At 42.9% G+C, this 27650-nt stretch overlaps 1 protein-coding gene across 1 annotated transcript; it reads left to right on the top strand.

Annotated features, from left to right (window-relative positions):
- The first annotated feature begins 2728 nt into the window (after positions 1-2728).
- Positions 2729-27168, top strand: KCNK6 (potassium two pore domain channel subfamily K member 6). The gene is made up of 4 exons (XM_069986795.1): positions 2729-3084; positions 8652-8968; positions 25198-25593; positions 26773-27168. Exons 2-4 carry the CDS (start codon positions 8662-8664, stop codon positions 26994-26996), a joined length of 927 nt encoding a protein of 308 aa, XP_069842896.1. The 5' UTR covers positions 2729-3084; positions 8652-8661; the 3' UTR covers positions 26997-27168.
- Positions 27169-27650: the final 482 nt, after the last annotated feature.

Genomic DNA, 27650 nt, shown 5'->3' with positions numbered 1-27650 from the left:
AAGCGATTCTACACCTTTTTTTTATAGCAATTGGCTATTACATGTCATGTTACATAGTTGATATGGTTGAAAATAGACGCATGTCCATCAAGTTCAACCAAGGAACTTGTCATTTTCTAATGACAGGTATGCTGTCACTTTATAGGTCTTTTCCAGAGACTTTTTTTTTTTTTTTTTTTTGTATTTAAAGTTATTCTCATGTGCCGATCTTTCAGTTGCCAAGTGCAGTGGTTGGGAACTTAGGCAACGAGCTGTCAACTGTATGGCGGGAGAAAGGGGTCAAAGACAAAAGTTTAAGTGATGAAAATAACCCTTTAACTGCACCCTGCGCTCAACAGGGCACATAAATATGTATTACTCTCTTCAAGTAGAAATGCCACTCAGACATACCGTATATAGGTATACATTAGAGATGAGCAAGTAGTGAAATATTCGACTTTTAAGAATTTGAATCGAATAGGCCCCGAGATTCGACTATTCAAACGAATATTCGATCCCATTATAGTCAATGGAAAAAAAATATATATCAGGTGCCCTTAGTGGGCTACTGGAACAGTATGTATAACGTTCCCTTAGTGGGCTAAACCAGGGACACTATAAGTCACTTGTACACACAGGGTACTGGAATGAATCCACCTGCTGATGCTGATGCTGTTATATCATCTATTTCTTAGCACTGAGAAGCTTTGGATTCAGAGATGATTTTTCGTTGGATCTTAGCCCTGAAAAGGACTTTTGGGTTCTGTAGTAATCCTGCCTAACCAAAACACTACTAAAACCTATCTCTCCCTGCTCCAAGATCTTTCCCTGTCTAGGTTGAAAGCTCATCTGCGGTTGAGAGGCGGAAGCCAAGTATTTAAGATTTGAGGCCATGTGGTTCAGCCAACCAATGAGAGTAGACGCCGTTTTCGCGCTGCATGTGTACTCCCAGGGTCCCTCACGGGCTCCCTGCATGGTGATTGGATTAAAAAAAGCGCCAACTGCGATGGGAAGGCTTTCGAATGTTTCCCGCGTATTCGCTACACTACTCGATTGAATTTGAATCTTTCGAATACCGCAATATTCGATCGAATACCATCTCGATCGAATCGTATTCGCTCATCTCTAGTATACATATTCATATTGATTGATTATAAATGAAAAATATAACAGGAAAAAGATATACAATGTAGGTATAAAGCATGGTACCTACATCCTTATCACTTTAGCACTTACAGTTTACCAGGGCTGATCTAGCAGCTCAGACATTTCACAAACTTGTGGCTAAGGTGCAATCCTGTAACTGTAATGTAAGTTACTCAGCTCTTCAGGTTTTTTTTGCTGTAAACCAGTTTGAACATTTTAGGCTTTTTATGGCTATAAAATAAATCTTTTTTCAGTGGTAAAATTACATCAAACAATGAAGTCAAAGACTATGTCCCCACACAGCATTTTGGGCCATTGTTATTTCAGCCATTTCTTCAGGGCCAAGGCTCAAAATACTATGTGTGCCATTAGCCTCAAGCTACTAATTGTTGTTTTTTTGGTTTTTTTGGGGGGGGACAAGCCTCCAATATATATATATCTCCCAGTGGCTAAAATGTAACCCTTTATATAATTCCTTTAAAATTTCCCTTACATGTGCAGTATGTTAAAATGCCATTGCAACTTGTCCAGACTTTAAGGTGCTAAAGATTGCCCTCCGAAGTACAATTACAAAGGGCAGGCACTAGTCGGGTCCCCCAGCTGGGGGTTCATGTTTTTCCAAGTGATGAGCGACTCAAGACATGAATTTTTTCTGATATGTCTCGTCAGCTACTCTGACTCTTTCAAGGAATTGACAACAGCGGGAAGAGCCTTTTGTATCCTCTCCTGATGATCCGTTCGTGGATAACCCGATGTGTTTAGCCTGGCGCTGGATGTGTAACAACTATTCCTCCCAGGTTACATGCAAGCTCTCATAGCAATGGTTATTCTTATTTGATTGATGTATATTCAGCCAATTGAATTATGAGTTTTCCCACCAGTGACTCACTCACTAACAGTTTGCGCATGTCTGTGTACTTTACCATGATTCTCGATGGCAATGAATTAGTACTTAGTGTATTCAACAAAGCTGAGGCTTGACGTGCGCATGTTCTTTTATTTAGATGTTTTCTGATATTTTGTGACATCCGGATGTGCATATTACTATTGCATATTACTATGAGCTTTTTTTTTAATTCTCATTTTGGTCAGTATAAGGTCAGTGGGTCCAAAACAGAAAAAGATACACATCTTTCTATTATAGTTTTTCTCTATATCAATACCATACCCTTTCCAGCTTTGGTAAAAACCTTGACCCTAATAGGAGCCTTATCAAATGGCATGTACATTAAATGAACGAAGCTTGTGTATAGAGCCTGTCATATTCATGCGGACAGGGCTGCACAAATGATCGATAGATTGTTCAGGTCACCCTTTGCTACCGTCATTTGTTTCAAAGTTGACATATGACAATCTATGTTGGCACCCATTTTTGACAGGTTGCTTAACATTTTGAGGTGAGTCTAGCTTTTTCAACAATTTTGCGAAACCGTGGCAATATACCATGTGTTATATTGATTGTACATGATGTATGTGCGTCTTTCCTAACCCGACACGTCTCCTCCCTTTTCAATAATGACTCCTTTACAGAAACCTCACACTGCTTATGGTCTCTCCTCCTACACACACACAGGACTCTCTCCTCCCTCTCAGTGGCCGCTGTCTCTCCTCCCTCCCTGCACTCTCAGGAAGTTCTGACTTTTCATCTCATGTAAAAGTTTTTTGTTGCTCAGAGGTGTAGAGAGCTATAAAGTGAACAGGAGAGAGACAGGGGGAAGGGAGTGGAGAGACAGTGGGCACTATAGACAGACTGAGGAGACTGAGCCCCTGACAGAAAGAGACTGGTTACTGCAGAGAACTGGGTGAGAGATTGGAAAAACTGAGCCATAACTATGAACATAGGAACAGTAAGGTCTGAATGCGAAAGAAGAGACAGCTAGGTAAGGGTGATAGACATATAGGCTGTCTATCTCAAAGAAGACGGTGAGAGACCTGGAAGAGGCACCAGAGACCGAGCAGGTGAGTGAGCGATCTATATGAGTGCTTTACTGTATTAGGCATCTTTTATGCTTTTGTTAGACCTATGTTGATATGAAAGGAAATCTGACTCACTCTGAAAGGCGACCATCGTTTCTCACTTTACTTTCAATTTACACATCATTACGTGTTATTTCCGCCTGTTATTTGGATGATAGAGCGAGAAATAAAGATCTCTCTGTGTATTAAGTTGTGGTGTACTAGGCAACGCTAGAGTCAGCAAACTGAGGTTTTGTGTCATCTCAAGGATGATTTGTAGTGTATCACAAAGGCCCTGAAGGGACAGAGTTGATGTACCAAATACAGTGAGGACAGGACGCCTGGATATGTGTAGCCTTGAGAAACTTACGGCTATCTCCAGCCTTTGTACAGATGGAGACGTATAGTTATGTGACATATCTGCTAAGTAGTTTTGACAACGTGTAGTCATTTTCCGACGTATGAGAAGAACTGGTAGAGATGAGTATCAATGTAAAGGTTCCTTGTAATGTGTATGGGTAATGTTTCTAGGACTGTCCCAAGGGATCTGAAGGAGTGGTAGTAGAGATGTGGATTGTATAGGCCTGTTTGCACTGGATCTACTGAGGTTTGGGTCAGCGATCAGCCAACGAAAAAGCAAGAGCCCATCCATCGCCCAATCGCATCATTTAAATTATCATTATCAGCCACACAATGCCCTGGTCGACGGTAATGAACTTAAAGGGATACATAGATGGTGGAGCTGCAATATTGATTGAGCATTGTGAAGGCTTCAGGAAACAATGTCCGATCACCAAGATCTGGAGCCTGTCAGCTCATCTAAAAGATCCTCAACAACAACAAAGACAACAACCAAGTCAAGGGTCAGAGCCAGATGTAGACGTAACAGTTAAACAATCCAAGGGCAGAGGCAATATCCAGGAACAAGTGTGAGGATCAGGGTCAGTCACAGAAAACAAGCACAGGGAACAGGGGGCCAGTACGTGCATCTGAGGGCCTTTTATACCGGCTGATTATGTTGCTAGAAACGCTCATTTGAAAAATTTAAAATCTTTTGACCGGCCCCGTAAATCATAGAAACAGGGATTGTTCATGCGACCCAGCTCTGAACTACCTACCCGTAGACTTTGCGCCGAATCCTGCTATCTCTTTCAATGGGAGGCCTTGCGCGCCTCTGCTTTCTGCGCCTCTCCGCTCAAAGAATTGATATATATCGGAGAGAGTCTGCAGGTGGGGGTATTGAGTGGAATTTTCCCGTTGATTCCGTAGTGTGAACGGGCCCTAAAGGCATTGCAAGTGAGTGCCAATCTCGCCGATCGCCACTCATTTGCTTCCGTAGACGACCCCATATCAGGTCCTCTAAAAGGACACTGACCTAAATCAGCAGACAATAACCCCCAAGCCTGAAGTCATCATTGGGTATCGGTTGCCTGGCACTGCCATGTAGTCTGGGCAGGAGGACTGTGGCCCAAAACAAAAAGGGTTGTGGTAAAATTCTGAGCCAGAACAGGAGAAGAGGAAGCATCTGGCTGCTTATAAACCAGACACGGGTTTCGACAGGGACCACAGCTCTTTGGAGGGATGCAGAACTAGAACTGGTTGTTGAACTAGTAATAATCAGCCCCAATTTGTCTCTAAAGGCTTCCATACACCAGGAGATGTCATACAGCTTCTAGACACCTTGGGTCCACAGTGGTGTACGTATAAAGTCCCCCCTTATATAGGATAGGTGTGATGTCATGTTCTTTAGCTTGCCAGAAGTGCTCTATATCTAGCCTCAGTCTAATTCTTGAAATATTGGACATTTATGGCCAAATTAAACTGTATAAACTAACCTCAGAAAGCAGAACATAATCTAGTACACTGTTCCCTAATTCTGGAACATTGCATTATTTAGTGTTTGTGTATGGTAAGATGCACAGAGCTTTAGTCTTTATAGGTGCTACAATATAAAGTACTCTATGGATAAGATGTGGGTAGCAGGTGCCTACGTGAATGTAAGTTATCAACTGAATCACCAACTTTCGTTAGCCAATCCTGAACGTTTTATGCTTGATTCCCTATGGCCGCATAAGTTGGATGCCACCGTAAGGAGTCCTGGAAAACATGGCTGTCCTGGAGTCTGTGGCTGTATCCATATTTTCCAGGGCTCCAACCTTTGCAGCCGTGGGGAATCAAACCCAGAACGTTCGAGTTTGGCTAACGTTGTCGGCCGGAAAATTAGTGATCCAGTTGATCACTGGCGTCCACATAGGCACCTGTTGCCCACATTTCATTTTCATCCAGAGTACTTGGTATTGCAGCACCTATAAAGACTAAAGCTCATCTTACCATATACAGTATACCGTATAGGCTCATCTCCCTATAACCTTTCTCTATATGCTTCCTTACTAGTTACATGGGACTGGTAGACAAGTGAAATATCTGTATAAGAAAGAGCACTATTGAGCTGTAGTGGAACTAAGTGCCCTTCTCCACATTATCCGATCTTATCAATGAGACACATTAGATGAAAAGCTGTTTGTAATGTAGAAAATTCACGGTTTGCCACGACGATCGCTAAAATAGTTATAACAGAGGACTGTGAAATAAATGGGTTATGGAAGCTGAAACATACAACTCATTTGCAGGGAAGTGCTAAAGCTTAGAAATGTGACATTATATTAGCAATCAGGGATCACACCTTGATGCAGAATGAGACGTCCTGCAGCCTCCTAGTTACACAGTGGGACATTCTTCTGTAATTGAAGTGTTTCACTGTTGAGTGGCTAATAAAGTGCAAAATAACTTCTTTAGATGTGCCCTGTAATTCAGAGGTCATTCTATTCTACCTCTCCAATTATGATTGACAGCTAGTTTTGGCTTGAAAAACTGCATCACAAAATCGGAATGAACATGTAAGAGTAATCTTATCGGTAATACACATTACAGCAAAGTAAAGTCGAATGAATATCATAATAAATCTTAAGGGGGACATTTAAATTAGGCCCACCTCCAATTGCCCTGCCGGATTTACTAAGAGGGGCGCGCTGCCGTAGGGCTGGCACAGAAATCTATACCTGCTCCTGAGCTGATGTAGATTTCTGCCATCATTTACACCTGCAAGGGCGGAACTCATGGTAAATGAGGTGCCGGAGGAGGCCTTGCTGCGTCCTCCCTGTCCACATCAGGCGAGTGGGGGAAACGTCTGGCATATACCAGGGAGAAGAGGCGAACTTGCTCCTTCTCCCTGGCATACACCACTGGCACAGCCTTCATAGATGTCCCCTTTATTCTTCTATAATGGTATGCTATCAACTGATACAACTACTACTGGAAATCTTGGTGTGGTGGTAAAGATGTACCCTGATTGAAAGCTTAAAGTGTCCCTGTCGTTATAACTTTCAAAATCTAAATCAACAGTAGATGTGATATAAAGAAAGTTTGCAATATACATTCATTATTTTTTTGTTGTTGTTATGACACTAAAACAAAGCTGAACTTACCAGAAATCCAGGTCCAGTCTCCTGAAGGCAGATTTTCTGACTTGTGCTGGTTGAAAAAAACAGACTAAACACAGGAAGCTTGTCCAGTCCAGAGGGTCACGGCTTAATGTGTCCATCAGTCACATGACTGCCTTCTCTGTTAGTGCTCAAATGGCCTGGGATACACAGGACTTCCTGTTTTCTGACTCTTTGAAAAAAAAAAAGAGTCAGAAAACAGGAAGTGCTGTGTTTTCCATGATAACTAAAATAAATAAATATACAATGAATGAAAATTGCTTTATATCACATTTACTGTTGATTTAGATTTTGAAAGTTATAATGACAGGGACACTTTAAAGGGATTATCCAGTGTTAGAAAAACATGGCCACTTTCTTCCAGAGACAACACGATTCTTAAGTTCAGGTGTGGTTTGCAATTAAGCTCCATTCACTTCAGTGGAACTGAGTTGAAGAACCACACCCAAACTGGACAAGAGTCATACTTAAAGGAGACCTGTCAACCCGGCTTCCAGGGTGAAGGCCGCCCGAGCCCCCACTGGAGCCCCTTATACTTACCGCTTCTACGAAATCCCGGACCCGGAACCTGTCCCACTGACGAGATATCCCCGTCGGAAGCTGTGCACTCGCTCACCAGAGATGAGTCCGACGCCCATAGAAAATGACTGGAGCAGTCATTCTCTATGGGTGTCGGACTCATCTCTGGTGAGCGCGCGCACGGCTTCCGACAGGGATTTCACAGCGGCGGGACGGGGTCCGGGTCCGGGACTTCATAGCAGCGGTAAGTATAAGGGGCTACAGTGTGGGGTTGGGCGGCCTTTACCCTGGCAACCGGGGTGACAGGTCTCCTTTAAAGTGAAGTTCCCATCTAAGCTTGCTATAGATAATGTACAGCAAGCTAATCACTTGGGGTTTGACCACCAGGACCCCACTGATCCCCAGAATGGGTATGCAATTGTCCCTGCAATGAATGGAGCACTCATGTGCCTACATGGCCAACTCAGCCTGTGCTCTATCAGGCTTCTAAGGGATCGCTAAATGTTTCCAAATTCAGAGCTCAGAAACCTTAGGCGGCCCCATAGAGAATGTATAGCATATCGGTGTAGGTGGAAATAAGTAATGTACGGGGGCTGGGAGTCTACACTGTTTGTAGTGTACAGTAGCTGCCATTGAAGTAAATGTGTGCCAGCGCTACAAACAGTGTATGGCGCCAAGGTGATCTTGTCAATAGGCCATTAATAATTGCTCTGATTGCTTCTCGTCTTGGCTACTGTAAAGGCCCTATTACAAGGAGTGATTATCTGCCGAATCAGGTAGCTATCTCCTGATGTAATAGAGTATTATACCGATAATATAATTAATATATAATTAGTGATGAGACAGAAAGCGAGCAAATGTTTGCAAGCTGTCTGATCATTAAAGGCGCGCAGGCAAGGTAAGCACTCCATTCAGGTTATCAGCTTGTTGTATCATACCCTATGGATAACCAGCTAGGATGTGAATTCCCATTTTAATGGTCCCCATTCACCTTCAATAAATGAAGGCCAAACGTTATCTCTCACATCTCCATCATCCCTATACACAGGAACGTTCGGCACAGCGAGCTTTCCTGTGTTCTCTATGGTAAGGGGTAAGCTGCAGTCAGAGAGCTCTGGCTACAGCATGTCTTTTCCAGAAAAAAGGGGTAGGGTGGGGATTTTCCATCATGTTGCGACCCCTATCTCCACCAACATCTTCTGTGGGTGGTCATTTGATAGAGGCCCATGCATGGGGTATAGGGAATAGTTCTCATTACATCTCGAAAAAGAAACGTCATTAGTAAACCTAGAACCATGACTCAAGATGATTATTCAGCTCTGCCAACTCTTACATCATTATGGGATTTGTGTTACAATAGGTTATGATGTTATATTGAGGAATGAGGTTGAGGCATGAGGCTTTCATGAGTCTATGTCCTACTTGTCTAGGAGAGTATGTTGAACGCATACCAGTCAATATTAAAACCTATTACAAAAATTTTTCAACATCAGCAACCACCAGAAAATATCTCAAATAAACTCAAATAGTTTCTCTTTTCTTTTTTTCTAGCTCTTCTGAGATGAAGTCCTGGCTGGTGCTTACACTGCTCCTGGTTGGCTATTTGGTCTATCTATTTCTGGGTGCACTGGTGGTCTCCACTATTGAAGGTCCATATGAGGGAAATTTGCGCAATGAGCTAAAGAGGCTAAAGCAGACATTTCTAAATAACAGTCCGTGTGTGAATGAGAGCGGCCTGGAGGCCTTCCTGGAAAAAGTGATCAGCGCCAACAGGTTTGGGGTCTCGATCTTGTATAATGCATCTAATGAAAGCAGGTGGGACTTTGCGTCTTCCCTCTTCTTCTCCAGCACATTGGTGACCACTGTCGGTGAGTACTGGAGTTACCAATGAGGTTAATAAATAATATTTGACTGATTATGTATTTTTTTAACGCATGTGTGTATTGATTTGCTGACCGTTTTGCATACCGAAATTAATATAGTATAGTACGAACATCATAAAAAAATAATATTGGCGGTGGACAACCAACCAACCTAAACTCGCGTGGTCGGACATCTTGAGTTAAATGTCATTTGTAGCCTCTGGTGAATTAGTTCATCCAATCTAGGGTTGTCTGGTTTAGAAAAAAAAGGATTTTCAAATATCTTATATACTCTATATAATGAAAACCTAAAGTGAGCAACTGTAAAGAGTGCCTTTTTTGGAGTACCCTACATATCCATGCATTACATGGGCAGCTGTTGATTACATTTGGAACCATCATGTACTTTATTTCTCCGGCAGTGGTACTGCCAAAAAGTTGAGCACTTATAGGAGTATCTTGAGCAAAATACTGATGAGCTATCCATTGCTATAGCACTTTGGCACCACACTACACAGTGAGTTTGTCTCCTTTCACTGTGCGGTGGTGGCGATGCGTAACTGCAGCTCAGGTCCCATTTAAGTTAATAGGAGCTAAGCTACAGTTACAGGTCGCCACAGCTACACAGTGAATGGAGACAAATTCAATGTGTATTCTGGTTCCGAACAGTTGATTGGCTCGAGTAACCGTGCCGATCAGTGACTGGGGAACCCCTTTACAGGGTCCATTTGTGTCTACCATATCTCAGTGGATTTCACCCATGAAAATCTGCTGAGAACTTGCATTTATTGATCTGCTAGTTTTCCACATTGAAACTCGTACATTTGCTCATTTGATTGGACAGTTGTAGAATATGCAGGCACAACCCCAGCTGGTCACATATAGTTGTCAATTTATTCATAGGTTTCTCTAAGGAATAACAGGAACATTGTTGTTCCAAGAAGTATGTAAGTATATATGTCAGTAGAGATGGCGAGTCCTCTGTAACCTACAGTCTAATGCTGACAACTCGCAGGGCAAATGTTACATGGCTGTCTGGTTGTGCTTCTCTATTTTGGTAATCTGTCGGCATACATACATAGGGTTAATGCAAATATCCTGGTGGCTCTCCCTAATCTTTACTATCGGAATGCAGAAGGAAATGTTATAAAGTCCATTGCTCTTTGGTAGTGTTTCCGCCCTTCATAAACTCATGTTCCCAGTCACATGTACAGTAACACCTGCTCTCCGGTTACACTTGGCGAATTAAAATCAAACATGAGAAAAACACAGACTGTATAATCCGATGTATTTCCCTCCCGGGCCTTGGAAAATGTCTCAATCCTTGTTCAAATATCTCCATGTGTACACATCTGTTAGGTAAGCGCTACTCACTCATAGAAGATAATCCGTCACACAGCAGCAGGTAACAAGCTGGAATCCTGAGGACAATGTCATGTCTATGGGTCCTATTACATGGAGGGACGATCAGCCGAACCAGGATGATTCAGACGATTATTGCTCTGTGTATAAGAGAGAACGATCAGCCGATGAAACGGTCATCGGCTAATCATTTCTTTAGATCCAGACCTAAAATCATCGGACGCCGCTTTGGCTGGCTGATGATTGTAGTATAAAATAATAAAGTATTTACTTACCTTACCGCGTTCCCCATGTTCCGGCCTCCTCCGGTTTCTGCAGCTGCAGCTCGGCCTTCTGTTTCCGTCTCTGCACTGACAGGCCGATCAGCCAATCACTGGCCGAGACAGGAACACGGCCAGTGATTGGCTTATCAGCCTGTTAGTGCAGAGACGGGAACAGAAGGCCGAGACGCAGCTGCAGAGACTGGGGAAGGCCTAAGGACACTGGGGAATGTGGTAAGGTAGGTAAATATTTTATTATTTTACACTAAAGGCAAGGGCTGCACGGACAAAATACTTTACATATACAGCCCTGGCTGCCAGATAGTTGGCCTGTGTAATTGTGCAGTAATCTAGCAGATCAGCTCTTGTTTACACTTTATGATGGGGCGTAATCTGAGGAACCTAAGGGCCAGTTCACACGGACTAAAACTGGCAGAATTCCCGCCAGCCTCCATGTCATACTGGCAGTCTATGGGAGAGCTTGTGCGCGAGCCCTCCCATAGACTGCCTAATGAAATGGAGGCTGGGGGGATTCTGCGGCGGAACTCTTCCAAGCAGAGAGGCGCGGAGAAAGGAGACACACAAGCCCTCCTATAGACTGCCTCTATGACACAGGGGCTGGTGGGATTCCGCAGTGGAGAGCTCAGCCGCGGAATTCTGCCAGTTTTACTCCGTGTGAACTGGCCCCAAGGGTGGCCATAGATGTGATCATGAACTTTAGACTGAGACGAGCATGCATTATTATGGTGGCTTATCCACGTCTTTGCAATATGTTAAATGTATGTGGCGAATGTACCAGTTGGAGAAGTGAATAGTTTTTTCCCCCTACCTGATGGGCGCTTCTGTGTACATTATGGTGGCGCGGTCCATTGTTTAAAATGCTGCCCAGTTCCCATGATCAGCGTTTCTTCATGTGCACCGGCCCGCTGTTTGCACTGGAAAATTCACTACTTCAACTGATATATTAGGTGGAGTTTGCTAATAAAATTCAATGTCAGCAATAATCTGTAGTAGGCTCCAAGTTACAGGACGGTGTAGCACATGGTGTATGCCATCTCTACCGGTCAGGTAGATCCAGGTCGCCGCCATTCCTGAGTCCTTGTGGATACACCATAAATGTCTCTCATGAGAACACCCCTATAATGGGAAGCACTTTGATTATAATCTGCCCTACAATAAAGCCTTGTGAATAATATTAGTAATATGTGCACAGTGAACTGAAAAGCATGAGCATAATGTCTTTCACCTATGCATGTATAATGTATAGGATATGTATACTAGATTGGAGGTTTAATCATCTTGTATAAATCCAGCCTAAGCCATACCTGAATACAGCTTGGCAAACAGGTTTAATGGGTCAGTTCATTCTCATTTCAGACAGTAGCCAGTTCAATGGGCCACCTCTATGTAGAGCTGTAATAACACCAGGAGCCAGTTTTACCACCTGACGTAGTCAAAATAACTTTTATGGAGGAGGAGGTGATGAGTATCTGAGCGGCACCTTTGTAGGCACTTACCTTAGAGCAGGGATAGGGAACCTTCTGCCCTCCAGCTATTGCAAAACTACAATTCCCACCATGCTTGGACAGCCAAAGCTTCGCTTTGGCTGTCCAGGCATGATGGGAATTGTAGTTTTGCAACAGCTGGAGGGCAGAAGGTTCCCCATCCCTGCCTTAGAGGAACAATTGAACAACTGACATTATGTCTTCTCTACAAGCAGTTTGTCTATAAGCTCTTTGTACACCTTATCCCAGATCGCTATCATCGTAGGGAAACGTGGGCCGCAATTGTGTCCCCAAAGCCGACCCCAAACTGTCGGGACTGTGATAGTAAGTTTGGGTCCATACATTTGGCATGCCCTCTATGCACGAGGTGCCACCCAGAAACAAGAATTTTTATGCCTGATGGAGAACAAACAAGTAGCCTATGTTATTGATGGCTGGCCATGTTTATACTGAGCTGGGAACATCCTAACAAGTGATCACAGTGATCTAGCAAGTCAATGGGAATGAAACAGACTGTTTATTAAGTGTATGCCCCTCAGCTTGGCTATATATCAGATTTCAGCATCATTGGATACACCATACTGAAAGCTTTCACTGTGCACTGCCTCATGCTTGGCCCCTACAGTCACTAAGTACATCTGTGTGTCTTGGCACGGGGCCCGATCCTGGGTCAGCAGCTTATTCGGCTTGTAAACATATTACATACTAGTAAAAACAGCAGGGTCAGTGCAGTTCACAAATAATCCATGTGATATACTGGGGTAAAGTGTATGTTTTAGTTAATTCTATATCATGTCATTAGTCAATGAAGAAGAAGAAGCGACGGGCAAGTCATCAGAAATCCTTAGATCTACATGGTACAATGGTGTCTCATACAAAAACTGAGGTCAAGCGTGCATGCGTTACCTAAGATGTATGGCCACACATCCCGACTGGATATACATGAGTAGTTCTTGCCTACTTTGAGCTGTCTATTCAGGTCAGTGATCAGGCGAGAACCCAAGCATCAATGAAGGACTTAATAGGAGCTTTCAGCAATTATTGGAAAATCTCCAGGTCATTAACTCAATCCTAGTATTTCTTATGAAAAGGAGGAAGGACGGTGCTCAGTGCTTATGCTCAGCCGGCTAGATCCCTGAGAGGTCACTGGTGCAACTGGTTAAACCACTGATCTATTTACCCATTCATCTTAGCTTTATTGCCTTACATCTTCAGGTTGAGACAGGAGTTGCTGCGTCCTCGAAACCATTATTGTGTTGTGTTTCTAAGGGGAAGCTGTGTAGGTTTTTATCAGGAAGAAGGTGCAAACACACTTACCTATTGGGGTCAGCCAATTTTTACTAAGAACAGTGCCATACACTGTACCATGTGCTTGTACTTGGTATAGCAGTTGTCCTGTTCACTTCAATGGAACAAGCTGCAATACCAGATACAGCCAATACCTAATGTACAGCACTGTGCTTTATAGAAAAGTAAAGGGGATTCTAGGATGTTAGGTGTCACCCATGTTAGTGTTGGTTGGTGTTATGGGTGCATACCATTACAATGCCCTGGGTACCTGGTGTATGTGGCTGTATGTGTACATGGTGCTGGGTATGTGTTTTATGTGGAGTATATACCTTTATTAGAGATGAGCGAACCTCGAGCATGCTGGAATCCATCCGAACCCGAACTTTCGGCATTTGATTAGCGGTGGCTGCTGAACTTGGATAAAGCCCTAAGGCTATGTGGAAAACATGGATATAGTCATAGGCTGTATCCATGTTTTCCAGACAACCTTAGAGCTTTATCCAAGTTCAGCAGCCCCAGCTAATCAAATACCGAACGTTCGGGTTCGGTTCGCTCATCTCTAACCTTTATCTATATACATAAGGTTAGAAAGATGACACTTAACGTTGTAACATGAAATAAGTTCTTTCTGCCTATTAGTAAAAAATGTAAAAAGAAGGAGATACAGCTCACCAGTAAGCAAATGTAGTAACAGCAGGCAGGATTGGATTGAGAAGGGTGCTCGATCTTCAAGGCGTTGGCCAGACGCCGCATGCAGGATGAAGCTGGAAGGAAGGGGTGTGGAAGTCGGCACTCCTGGACGTAGAAACTTAAAATTTAACTTTTATTCGTGCATTTTAAAATTCTGTGGTGGGCATAGCAGGACCTACGCGTTTCGCGCTACTGCGCTTAATCATGGTCTAGTAACAAATGAATCTCGTAACGAATAAAAACAGGTGACCAACCAATGAGAAGATCCCTACGTCATGGATCATGTGCCTGAGTAGCACAGGTGTAGCATGAGTACCACTCTCTCCCGTTACATGTGTATTTAAACGAATACTAAAATACTTGCAGAGTGAGAGTGCATGCTGAATAATAAAACAAACTCAAAGATAATGATACAGCAGGTCATTTTTTTTAATTAAGACCTTTAGGAAATCTAGTATTTAGGCGAAAAATCATTTCTGCTTCCTTATGCAAGACTTGTTTGTGCCAATCACCTCCTCTCGGTGGTTTGTTAACCCTTATTATAGCATATGTGCTGAAGGTGCTGACATCCCCTCCATGTTCTTCTATGAAATGTTTCGCTGCCCCTGATGCATTGGTTCTGTGCTGCTTCCTAATACTAGTGAGATGTTCGCTAATGCGTTGTTTATATTTCCTTATTGTACATCCCACGTAAGATAAGTTGCAAGTAGTACAGTTTATAATGTAAATTACATGATCGCTATTACAATTTAGGAAGTCACTGATCTCATAGGTTTTAACTCCGGAACTATCACTGAAAGTCCCTCTGTTATGGGTGACAAACTTACATATGGGGCAACGTGTGTCTCCGCATCTGTGGCAGCCCGTAATCCTACGGCTGGTTTGCGATGTCTCTGAAAGTAGCATGCTAGGTGATAGCAAATCCCCTAGTGATCTGCCTCTGCGCGGTACACATCTGAAACCCTGATCCAAAATCTCGGACAGGATTTCATCCTGCCGCAGGATGGCGACATTTTTTTTGAGGATGTCTGTGATTTGTTTGTATTGAGGTGAGTATGTGGTGGAAAATGTAATCGGGGTATGCGATTTCTGTGTAGTATGTACATTGCTAGTGGATTTTGAAAGCAATGAATCTCGGTTTTTAATAGAGACAATGTTTTGGGCTCTGCGTATGATTTGTCTACTGTAGCCTCTTTTGGATAAGCGGGTTGCGGTTTCCTTGCATTGTGTCTCAAAAACCGTGTTATCTGAACAAATGCGCTTGACCCTATTAAACTCCCCAACTGGAATAGCCTGTATGGTATGAAGGGGATGTTCACTCGTGGCATGTAGTATAGTGTTTCCCGCAGTGGGCTTTCGGAAAACTGAAGTGGTGATATGTTTATTGTTAGGCGAGGCTTGCAAAGTAATGTCCAAAAAAGTAATTTCTGTTTTATGAAGATCATGGGTAAAAGATAAATTAAATGCATTGTTGTTTATGTACTGGACAAACTGTTGTGCCTCCTCCTCCTCGCCTCCCCAAACTAATAGCAGGTCATCTATAAAGCGGCCAAACCATTTAATGTGGTGTAAATAAGGTGGTGTAAAGAGAAACATTTCATAGAAGAACATGGAGGGGATGTCAGCACCTTCAGCACATATGCTATAATAAGGGTTAACAAACCACCGAGAGGAGGTGATTGGCACAAACAAGTCTTGCATAAGGAAGCAGAAATGATTTTTCGTTTAAATACTAGATTTCCTAAAGGTCTTAATTATAAAAATGACCTGCTGTATCATTATCTTTGAGTTTGTTTTATTATTCAGCATGCACTCTCACTCTGCAAGTATTTTAGTATTCGTTTAAATACACATGTAACGGGAGAGAGTGGTACTCATGCTACACCTGTGCTACTCAGGCACATGATCCATGACGTAGGGATCTTCTCATTGGTTGGTCACCTGTTTTTATTCGTTACGAGATTCATTTGTTACTAGACCATGATTAAGCGCAGTAGCGCGAAACGCGTAGGTCCTGCTATGCCCACCACAGAATTTTAAAATGCACGAATAAAAGTTAAATTTTAAGTTTCTACGTCCAGGAGTGCCGACTTCCACACCCCTTCCTTCCACTTTCTGCCTATTACCTGCCCAATGAGGAAGCAGGTGATTTCCTGCCGATTTGCCTACTTCCCCCACGTCTTCTGTATTTTCCGTACTTTTCAGCAGTTCTGTACCCACAGCGAGGTTGTTCCCCGTACACTATGAATCTTTGTAAAAGCCCCTTAAAAACCTCATCTATAAAATTTATGGTCCGGTCCACATATTACAATCCACAGCGGGTACATTTCTGTTGTGGCATTTTCTAGCATTGACTCCTTCAGGGATCACACAGGCGGATATTGCTATAGATCTGTAGCAGAAACCTTTACACTGCACAGCTGGCATTCATTATTGTACTTTAAGGCTATGTGCACATTATGTAAGAGACCCGCCGTTCCGTGACCCGACCGGGTCACGGAATGGCCGGTCCCTGAAAAGATCATTCCGGATGATCTTTTCGGCCGCAGGGTTCTGATGCAGGCGCATCCATGCGCGCCCGCATCAGAACTCGCCACAGCACACTATGGAGCGAGCGGCCGCAGCCTCTCGCTCCACAGTGTGCACTGTCAGTTGTTTGCAGCGCCGCTAGGGATCCCACCCGGAGCGTATACTATATAATCTATTGGATCCCATAGATGGAGAGGTAACAACGGCCGTGATTTTACGAAAATATACGTTGTGTGAACATAGTCTAAAGGTATTTATAAGTGGTGGAGGCATTTACTGGTTTCTTGTGTAATGCCATGTTCCCACTGTGTAAGTTTCGTAATAATCACGGCCGTTGTAACAACAGCCGTGATTACTACGGAACTTACGTAGTGCTGCCTTCTAAGGCATCCCGGCCGGAGTGTATACACATAGTATACACTCCGGCTGGGATCCCTAGTGGCGCCGCAAGAAATTGACATGTTCGTTTTCTGCAGCTGCTATCCACTGAATAGCAGACGCAGAAAATCCTATCAGTTCACACCATTGTGAGCAGCGGGGAATTAGGATGCGGATGTGCCTGCATCCGAATTCAGTGGTAGTGAAGATCATCCAGCCGGTACTGCAGTGCCGGCCGGGATGATCTTCTCTGACACTGGTTGTTCTACAGAGTGGGAACATTGCCTAAGGGCCCTATTCCACTGGACGATTATCGTTCGCATAATTGTTAACGATTAACGATCTCAAACGACCACTATTGCGAAAGACCTGAAAACATTCACTCATTTCCATGGAACGATAATCGTTACTTATGATCGTATTTGAGATTGTTTTTTCTACGCTATTTCTTCGCTATTGCGTTCGTATGTACTGCGAATGACCGAGCAACGTCTTATTCAATGCAAACGATTTGCGAACGTTTTGTGAACGAGCAATGATAAAAATAGGTCCAGGTCTTATAAAGCGATCAACGATTTCTCGTTTGGTCGTTAATCATTAACTGCAATTCAACCAAACGATTATCGTTTAGATTCAAACGATTTAACGATAATCTGAACGATAATCGTCCGGTGGAATAGGGCCCTAAGGGTACTTCACACTGAGGAAAACAGGTGGGGATTCTTCCTGGAATTCCACTCGGAATTTCCGCCGTTTTCCTCAGTATAAGGGTAGGAGCCCATGTACTTAATATGTAATTAATTTCACTGTGTGGATTTTATCTATTTTTTTTTACAGTCAATCTGTAATTCATGTTTTGAAATGTTAACACTGGTAAATAGATGTTAGTACAAGGAGACACATGGTACCTTTCATATATCCATCTGTGATAAATGCTTTCATTCTCTGGTCTAAAGAGTCAAATCTGACTGTCAATCAAACAGAGATAGGGATGGGAAGGGGAGTGAAGAGGCCTTACAAAGCTCATCCTCTCAGGAGCTTGGGACTCTTTGTGCCAGAAAATAAAAGCATTTTTTTCTATGCTATGGAAGCACAGACAGATAGATAAAAAGGTACCATGTGTCTCCTTGATGTAACAGCTATCTAACAGCATCAACAGATTGGAATATGGCGGATTTACTGTAAATTAATTCAAACTGCAGTGGATTAAAGTGAATTTACCATCAGGTACATTCGCTTTAAGTGTTGCACTTGAATTGAACGGTGTCGGCATGGGGAAGCCAGTGTTGCGGTCCTTTTTTTGAACTGCGGCCCAGTTCCCGCGCATGGCACCGGTCTATTACCGAGCACTGCCCCAGGCTGAAGCACTGGTGGCAGGCCGGCGCACCCCCAGTGGGAGAAACCTCCAGCCCCTCTATGACGCGGCTCTATTGATTCTAATGAAGCTGCGTCACAGAGTGGAGGGAGTTTCCTCCCACTGGGGGTGGGCTGGCCTGCCACCAGTGCCTCAGCCTGGGGCAGTGCTCGGTAATAGACTGGAACCAGGCCGCGGTTCAAAAAAAGGAACACGGCACTCGCTTCCCTGCACCAGCGCCGTTCAATTCATGTGCAGCACTTATGCTGCGTTTACACGGAACGATTATCGTTCGAACTTACGCATAAACAATCGCATTTGAGCGATAATCGTAGCATGTAAACACAGCAAACGACGAGCGAGAAATCGTTCATTTCGATCTTTCAACATGTTCTTAAATCGCCGTTCGTTGTTTGCTGAAAATTCGCAGATCGCTTCGTGTAAACAGTCTTTCACCGATTTACCCTATGTAAAAGATGGGCTTAAGAGATCTTAAAAACCATCGCAATAACGATTTTTTTTACGAATTTTCAAACGATTTTTCTAACGATTTATTCGTCTAAACGCTGATCGTTATAAAAACCAAATTGTTGCTTCAAAATCGATCGATTGGGTGAATTATCGCTCTGTGTAAACATAGCATAAAATGGTACACTTGCTTTAAGTATGTGTGAACACGCCCTAAAGCATCTGGTAACTTAAACAGGATGTGAAAATGTTTAACTACTAAACATAGAGTGTACTGGATAAGAGTGGAAAATGTACTCATCCTACACACACTTATACAAAAAGACACACCTGTATAAATGAAACTGTTCACAATGTACATACTGATACATAGGACTCGCTAAATGACAGTACAAACGGCTTCAGTTCTTAGCACAGATACACATTACGTACACCATCATACCATCAGAGTAATGGCTAATAGTGACTTTATTACTAGACTCTATGTGGCAACACCATCTGATCACACCCTGGCCTGGACTTATATTGGTGATCAGCTGATTCACCACCACTTGTTTTCCTTGCATTTGGAACATGATATTCAGGACATACGAGGACAGTAGCCTCCAGCCGGCTCATCCACATGCTTCATGTTTATTCTTTCCCTGGAGATTAGAAGAGATAATAAGTGGAATAAATTCTTTACATGCTGAGCTGTGTATATGACATTACCCCAGTGGTTAGGCCTCATTCCTAGTCTCCTATTACTTGATCTGTACTCACATAGTTACACACATTGAGATAAGACACATGCCTATCAAGTTCAACCTTTCTTTGTTAGATCGGAAAACAAATTACCTCGGGGCAATTATATAAGACATTGCCAGACTCCTCTGGTAGGGGTTTATCTCCCCAACAAACAAAAGGATCAGACATATTGAAATCCAACATGCCCAATCCTTCTTTCTGCCAATTGCTGTGAAGAAGAGTCTGGACAACCCCATACACATTAGATGTTCAGCCAGTCAATCAATAAGTTAAAGGGAATCTGTTAATAGGTCTATGCTGACTTAAATGAGGGCAGCATACACTAGTGACAGAAATGCTGAACAGATCGGTGTATTACTTCCATCATTCTGTTCAGCCGTTCTCCTAATATGCAGGAGAATAGGATTCTTGCCACACCCCTCCCCCCCCCCCCACCCTACAGCTACTGATTGCAGAGACTGCCTATACACAGCATAGAAAGATAACTGCCAATCAGCAGCTGGTGGGCGGAGTTTTCTGTTTCTCATGAATATCCAGGACTACTAAGCTCATGCACATAATGGAGAGGATATCTCCGTATCAACTGCACAGAACAATGTAGGTGATACATCATTCTGTGCAGATAACTATAACATGTCTATGGCCATCTTTAGTTATTCCTGTACTTTATTCCCACTCCTTTACACAAAAGTCTCACATACTTTGTTAATAACCTGTATAAATTGGTTTTGGCTGCCAGCGCTGTGTATACGCCAGTAATCCCCCCTAATCCTCTCCATTACATAAATGCAAAGCGGCAGGGTGCGAATTAAGCCCGATGATATAATCTAATTTGGTGAATAGCCTATAATATAATACAGTGACAGGGTCACAGTCCAGTCCTTGGTTCTGGTAGAACAAACCTGGCTCTGTATACTCTGTAAATCGCATTTCTATCAGTCAGGGACTGGATATTCGGCTTGTTGTGTTGAGCTGTAAGATTATGACGCTGATCAGAGGTGTTTGAGTGAACTAGGACATGGGGGGGGGGTTGATATTTGCTTAGAAATTTATGAAGGAAATTTTTCTGGAACAGCTTCTATATACAGTACCTGTTAAGATTAGGTTCTTATGAGTGTATTATTGTCTATTTACCAGTCTGCATTACTCACTTAACAGCAGGACTCCCTATGGATCAATGAAACTGGTGTAGAATCAAAATGGGTGAAACATTGGCGCCATCTGAAACTGGTCTATGGCAAAGATTCTTGCTCTGAGAGTCCCTACAGTCCCGTGTCCCCAAAATCACTGCTTCTAATGGAAAACACCTCCGTAATATGGCATAAAATGGAATCCGCCAATACAGAATTAAATCGCTGTAAGGCTGCATTCACGCGTCCCAAAAAAATTGTCCATGGTCACGGATCCGTGACCATGGACAATTTTAGGCATTCAATTAAAGTGAATGCAGCTATTCACATGATCCATGCCGCGACCCGCACCGCGAAAAAATAGGACATGTCCTAGTGCGGATCACGGCACGGTTCACCCCCCCCCCCCCCCCGCGCGCTACCCGGCAGCAGAGATAACAGGAGAGCATGGTGTGCGCTCCTGTCATTGCATCTACTGCTCACCTATTCCCCCGTACAGGACGGCTACATGTTCACCAGAAGTGGCCTGGCCTACGCTACCTTCTTCTCCCGGCATCATAGTCCAGGCCACTTCCGGTAAGCATGTGTAGCTGGCCTGCACAGGGGAATAGGTGAGTACTAGATGCGATGTTAGGAACGTACATCATGCCCTCCTGTCATCTCTGTTGTGGCGTGGGGGGGATCTGTGCCGGGCAGCGGGAGGGGCTCCGACTAGGGGATCCGTGCACGGATCATGTGAATAAGGCCTAAAGCTTAACTTTAAGTAGAATTTATTAAAGAGGTAATAATATTAAAGTAAAAATTTTTTACAACAGAGACACATTTCCAAACAATAAGAAGTCCACTTATTGCATACAACAATTGCAAAGGGGTCAGGTCACAAGTGTATCAATATCCATGAATAGAAACCAGAATTTCACAAGTGTATCAATATCCATGGATAGAAACCAGAATTTCTTTAAAAACATACACAAATAATCATTATAATAATAATAATAATAATAATAATAATAATAATAATTAGTTGTACTGAAGAAGGAGGTTTGTCAGTCCCAACATGTTTCACCCTAGGGTGGGTTCATCGGGGGACAAAATTCTATATATGCCATGATATGCCATGATGATTTCCCCTTAGAATTCACATGATCCAGTAGGAATAAAAGACTCTGCATATAATATTGAAGACACACACAGCTACAGTAGGGGTCACAGAGCTTTATAGACTTTGCGTTCCTTCAATACAGATCAGTATGGTTGTGTCTGATGCCTAAAGGACATATATATGTTCACCCAACAGCTATTTCTTCCAATCTCCCTGTACACATGAATGAATGGTAAGGTCAAGGAAGTGTATGCTGCTGCCAGACAGCTCTGGCGCCAGTTTATCTTTATAAGAACAATAGGGTTGGGCAGTTGAAATCCAACATGGATGATTCTTCTCTCCCCCAATATCATTGGTAGGAGCGAGTCGAGAGGCCATCATACACTGTAGACAGGCAGCTGGTTCTGCCAAGGTCATCAGGTTTGATTGACTTTTGTCCAAAGTGAATAGGAGGCCATTAGTCTGTATGTTTTCAGCAGTATATAGTGAAGGTGACAGAGACATTGGAACTCATGGTTGAGGTAGTAGACGTATAGATTACTACTCCAGCTGCTGTGACCTGACGTCTATAGAATTGTGAATGCAGCTTTGGTTTATATAGGTTATAACTCAGAATCCATACTCGATATGTAATGGAATATGCAGTCTCATGAAGGGATTATATCTACATGCTAATAGTTTTCAAAGGTGAACATACACTGGGTATATGCACACTGCTATAGTATGATTCTACACATGTGAAATACAGGGCTCAGACCACTATGGGTCCATACTGTACCTCAGTGTGCCTCCCATTTTCAATATAAATCTAATAGATGATGGGAAATTTATGGCATGCTCCATCATATGCACTACTATGCAAGTATTCAGAGAACCATAGGTGCCTATATAGTAATGTTGTGCTATGCAATGTCGAAATGAGCTGAGTGCTGTACTGGCCTCTCTCCAGCGCCTCCATTCATTCTCTATAGAAGCGAGCCGAAGAGAGCCGAGCAAGCAACAAAAGAGCCACGTACAAAACAAAGAAGCCGATACAGAGATTTCCTGGGGGTACGGAGGTCAGACCCCCCCACAATCTTACTCTTGCGGATAGGGGACATGTTATTTTATCTTGGAATATTCCTTTAAGCTACTTATTAAGTCCACTTTAAGGGTCCTATTAGACCAAAAATTTTTTCATTTTTTCCAATTAACGTTAAATAATTGCAAACAAGTTGTTTTGCGAATGACCTGAATCATTCAACATGACACATTGAACGATTGTCATTAGTTACGATTATAATTACAATGGTTATTATGATCTCTATACTCCTTCTTATCCCACCAAACGAATGAACTAGTCGGGGGGGATTTATCAAACATGGTGTAAAGTGAAACTGGCTCAGTTGCCCCTAGCAACCAATCAGATTCCACCTTTCATTCCTCACAGACACTTTAGGAAATGAAAGGTGGAATCCGATTGGTTGCTAGGGGCAACTGAGCCAGTTTCACTTTATACCATGTTTGATAAATCTCCCCTTATGTGTACATATGGCAAAAGATTTGCGAATGATTAAGAAACAATTTTCGCACACAATTATCTTTCCCTAAGTCAATGACCCCCAACTTGTGGCACTCCGACTGTCCCAGCATGGCCTGATAATTTATAGATTCCCTTCCCCATAGAGATTTTCTGTAGATTTCCAAACCATACCATACTACTCTTATGCTCACCTAAAAGGGTGACCATCTCAATACCCAACTCTAAAGTGGAATGAGCTATGAAAGGAGGTCAGGGGCAGCCAAGTGAGGTAGAAGGCGTCAGGTCTTACAGTGCTATTCAGAGGTTTCATTTCTTCTATTTGCACAGTGAAGTGAGACCCACTGAGTTTTTGACGGAGGTTTAGGGGATTTCTGTAGTCTATAGATCAAGCTAAGGGTCCTATTACACGAAGCGATTTTTTACGATTAACGACAAATGATCGCAAACGAGATTGTTTATGGTTAACCTGAAATCGTTCACCATATTACACAGAACGATGGTCGTTAGTTACGATCGTTATTGCGATCGTTACTATCGTTTACTCCTTCTGATCCCAGCAAAACAATGGACAATGTGCAATTACACTGAACGATTAGTGAAAAATGCGGAATTACAGCGAACGATTAGCGAACAATTAACGATAATTTTAGGTTCAGATCTAAATCAACGATCAACGACACATGAACGATTTTTCGATCGTTGCCTGCAATTACACAGAACGATTATCATTTAAATTCGAACAATATAACGATTTTTTGCACGATAATCGTCCCGTGTAATAGGGGCCTAAGATCAGAATCTTGGGTGGTCTGGTGTTGCCTCACAAATCCTGTACATTAGAGAGAAAACAAAGTGGTTATTTTCAGGAAGCCTTTTACGTTTAGAAGTACTCATGGTGACAGTGCTGATGCCGGTCCAGCTGCTCAGAAATTGCTGTTCTCTGTTCCCGCACATTGTTAATTGTTAATGCCCACTTGGCCAACCACTGGCTACAGCAGTGACCCACCTCAGATAGTGATTGGCTAAGCCAGCAGTTGGCACAGAGAATAGAAGGATCTGAGCAGCTGGTCTAGCAGGGGATCAGTGGCAGGTGAGTACATGTTTTATATGTTTTACTGCCCCTCTCAGCCCACCTAAATAGAATGTTTTCGCCCCTTCACGTTAGTTTCCTATAGTTACTAGTTAGAAGGAGATTAATATTTTGTGAGGTAGCAGGGTAGATTTATCCCAATCCACTTGGGGTGATAGGAATTTGTTCATTGGCGCAGACGTAAGCCGATTATAATTATGAGGCAGCGACAGCTCAGAATGCAAAAACCTCAGACCCCAGGGACTCATAGTACTGTATCTGTGACCACTGTGATATAGTAAAAGTATTGGGTTGGAACATCAGTACACTGCAGTGTTATAACCCATTGAGGCCTATACCTAAACCTAACTCCAAGTACCCTATGCTACATAGGGAGACAGCAGTATTATAGATGGCACATAGTGGGTGGTGGTATAAGGAATATGTCACCTCTGTACACAGTAGTCTGTTATCACTTCAAGAGAAAATGTATAGTTGCAAAATATAGAGGTTTGTACCGAAAATTTATGAGGAACCTGATCATGTGATGTGCCAAGTACCTGCTGACAAGCCCAAAAAACTGTAAGAAAGTGAAGTCGTATACAAGTCGCTGACTAGTTCCTAGTTCGACATGTTTGTAGTGTGACAGGTCAATAGGACTTTGGCAGAAGTTGTTATCGCTTACGATGCCCTTATATATTAGGTAACTGTTGCGGTTACCGCCACCACCACCACCTCCACTGATCACTTCACTCATGTGATATAGTAACATTGCCTCCTCTGTATGTGTATATAACAGATACTAATACATATTTTTCTCTTTCTTCAGGTTATGGATATACCACTCCCCTCACAGACTCCGGGAAGGCCTTCTGTATCTTCTATGCTCTGGTTGGGGTCCCATTCACCATGCTGGTCCTTAGTGCCGCAGTCCAGCGCCTTATGTCCACTTTTACCTACCAGCCCATCCGCTACTTGCATCTTCACAGAGGCTACGACCGCAAGAAGGTCACAATGGTTCATTTTGTGGTCTTGGCTCTGGCAGTGCTGATACTGTTCCTTGTGGTGCCGTCCGCCATATTTAGTTCTATAGAAAGTTCTTGGAGTTTCCTGGATGCGTTTTACTTTTGTTTTATCTCACTTTGCACTATTGGACTCGGAGATTACGTCCCCGGGGAGCAGAACAACCAGTGGCTCCGTCAGCTGTACAAAGTGTCTGTGACCTGTAAGTATTGGGGTTGGGAGTATCAGTGTATTTCCCTGCATGTGAAATCTAATTTATAATCCTGAAATTCACCCTCTTAATGCAGTGTACCAGATCACTAGACATCATTGTATTCCAGCCTGTTTGTTGAATCAAAAAACATATTAATTTACCTAAATTGGACCCCAGAGGCACATGATGCTTATTATTATAGCTGTTTATACACACATCAGCCAGCTTAGGGGCTTGTGCACACCTCTATATACATAGCGCTTAGACTTGTGTTATCCCTTCTCTATATGTTCCCTACTTCCGTCTGTAGGTTTATAAGAACAGGGAACAGGGGAGATATAAAGACCCCAGACCCTTCAGGAAGAGCCTGCATGAGATTACAACTGACCCATATGAATTGAAGGGTTAACTACTGTGGACGCTCTTTTTCCCATTATTTCGGATTTACCCATCATTGGCTGAGATGGTCACCAATGGCAGTTGTCTCATGCAGTTTTTAGGTGTAGTCTGCGTGACAACGAGCTTAGAAATGAGACTAAATGGGTCATGTGACCCTATGTTTGGGGCATGCAACCCAGGAGTGTCCAGATCTCTTGTCTAGGGCTGCATCCAACTTCTCCAGCCACCAGTAATCAATCGGTTTGGCTGACCCAAACGTTCGGCAAGATTGCTGAACACTAATCATTAGTAATCAAGGCTTTCCTATGATAAGTACTGTCTGTCTTTTACATTGCCTGTGCACAGCTTACGTTTACCTACTCTTACGACCCTAATACATGGGGCAATCTTGAGGAGCAAAGGAGCGCCAACCTGTCAGATCAATGCTCCCTTGCTCCTCATTCCCTGCTTGTTGGATACTGGCCAAATAACCCAATTTAGGCAATTGATTTCCCCCCTAAAGCTGATTAAACTCTTTAGACTTTGGTAAGGTTGAGGTTTTTGATGGGATCAGATGAGTATAGTATATGTATATGGGAGCCTTCTGACTTTTCCCTCACAGGGTAAAGAAGGCTCATTAATAATGGGTTTCCCATTGCCCGATATATTGTTCACATCTCCCGTCAAAGGGATTTGCACACAAATTTGCCTGGTCGTATTTCATGTCTTCTGATTCAAGGTCCATCTTTCGCCACCTTCTACCCTGTCTTAATACATACGTTTTATCTAGCGTCTTCTTGTCTTTCACAGTTTACCTCCTTCTTGGTCTTATGGCCATGCTGCTCATCCTCCAGACATTCCACAAAGCTGCAGATCTCCATGGACTCACAGACCTCTTCTACCTCCCTCACCTTCATGACCAAGAGGACCAGGAGCCCATTCTGGACTCTTCAAACTCAACTCAGAGTGAAAAAGAGCCTAAAAGACCACTCACCACAGGGACCCAACCCAGCTATTCTTCCATCAACCGATAACCAAGAACCTGCTGTAACTGGCACCATGTGAACGGTGCAGATTTGACCGAAATTCTTCTTCTTCTTAACTCTTCTGTACAAGGAGATAACGTGACCACTGTATGACCACAAGTCATTATGGTATAGTAGGTTTACATTAGAATCAATATATCTTCTAATGGAGTGACCTGAACTTGACATAGAATATGTGCCTTATTTCCATGTGTATTTTTATTTCTTGTCTTTCTGTATGTTCCAACGTATGTTTTACACTACCCTGATTTTATGAACAGGTCATATCTCTCCAGTATACATTTTAAGTGAGTTGACTGAAGTAAGAATATATGTAGCTACTGATATATACTCATTAGTCTGGGAGGACAAACCTATATCCCTGTCTTTGCTACCACTCATAGTGATATCTCCCGTGGGCGAGCCCTATAGCTGGTTATGATAGCTAAACACTAGTTTGGATCCCACTCTGTCCTTTATACATGAATGTTTGACTCAGTTATCATGGTAGATATATTACATTGTAGATATATTGTCTGGCCTTGCCGAAATTGTTCAGTTCAGCCAACACTTACCTAATGTATGTGTCATGCATACAATCATATTATGGCTAGCTGTATACAAGCTCCATGTTATACTGAGTTGTAATATATCATCCATAGC

The sequence above is a fragment of the Dendropsophus ebraccatus genome, chromosome 10 (genome assembly GCF_027789765.1).
Source record: "Dendropsophus ebraccatus isolate aDenEbr1 chromosome 10, aDenEbr1.pat, whole genome shotgun sequence".
Taxonomy (NCBI): Eukaryota; Metazoa; Chordata; class Amphibia; order Anura; family Hylidae; genus Dendropsophus; species Dendropsophus ebraccatus.
The sequence above is the reverse complement of the archived record's forward strand: the minus strand, read 5'-3'. Positions and strand labels throughout refer to the sequence as shown.

Bases quoted from the DNA above. Each gene is read 5' to 3' on its own strand.
- KCNK6 (XM_069986795.1), top strand. From the start codon at position 8,662: ATGAAGTCCTGGCTGGTGCTTACACTGCTCCTGGTTGGCTATTTGGTC. The intron at 8,969-25,197 runs GTGAGTACTGGA...CTCTTTCTTCAG, and splicing joins CACATTGGTGACCACTGTCG to GTTATGGATATACCACTCCC. The intron at 25,594-26,772 runs GTAAGTATTGGG...TGTCTTTCACAG, and splicing joins GTACAAAGTGTCTGTGACCT to TTTACCTCCTTCTTGGTCTT.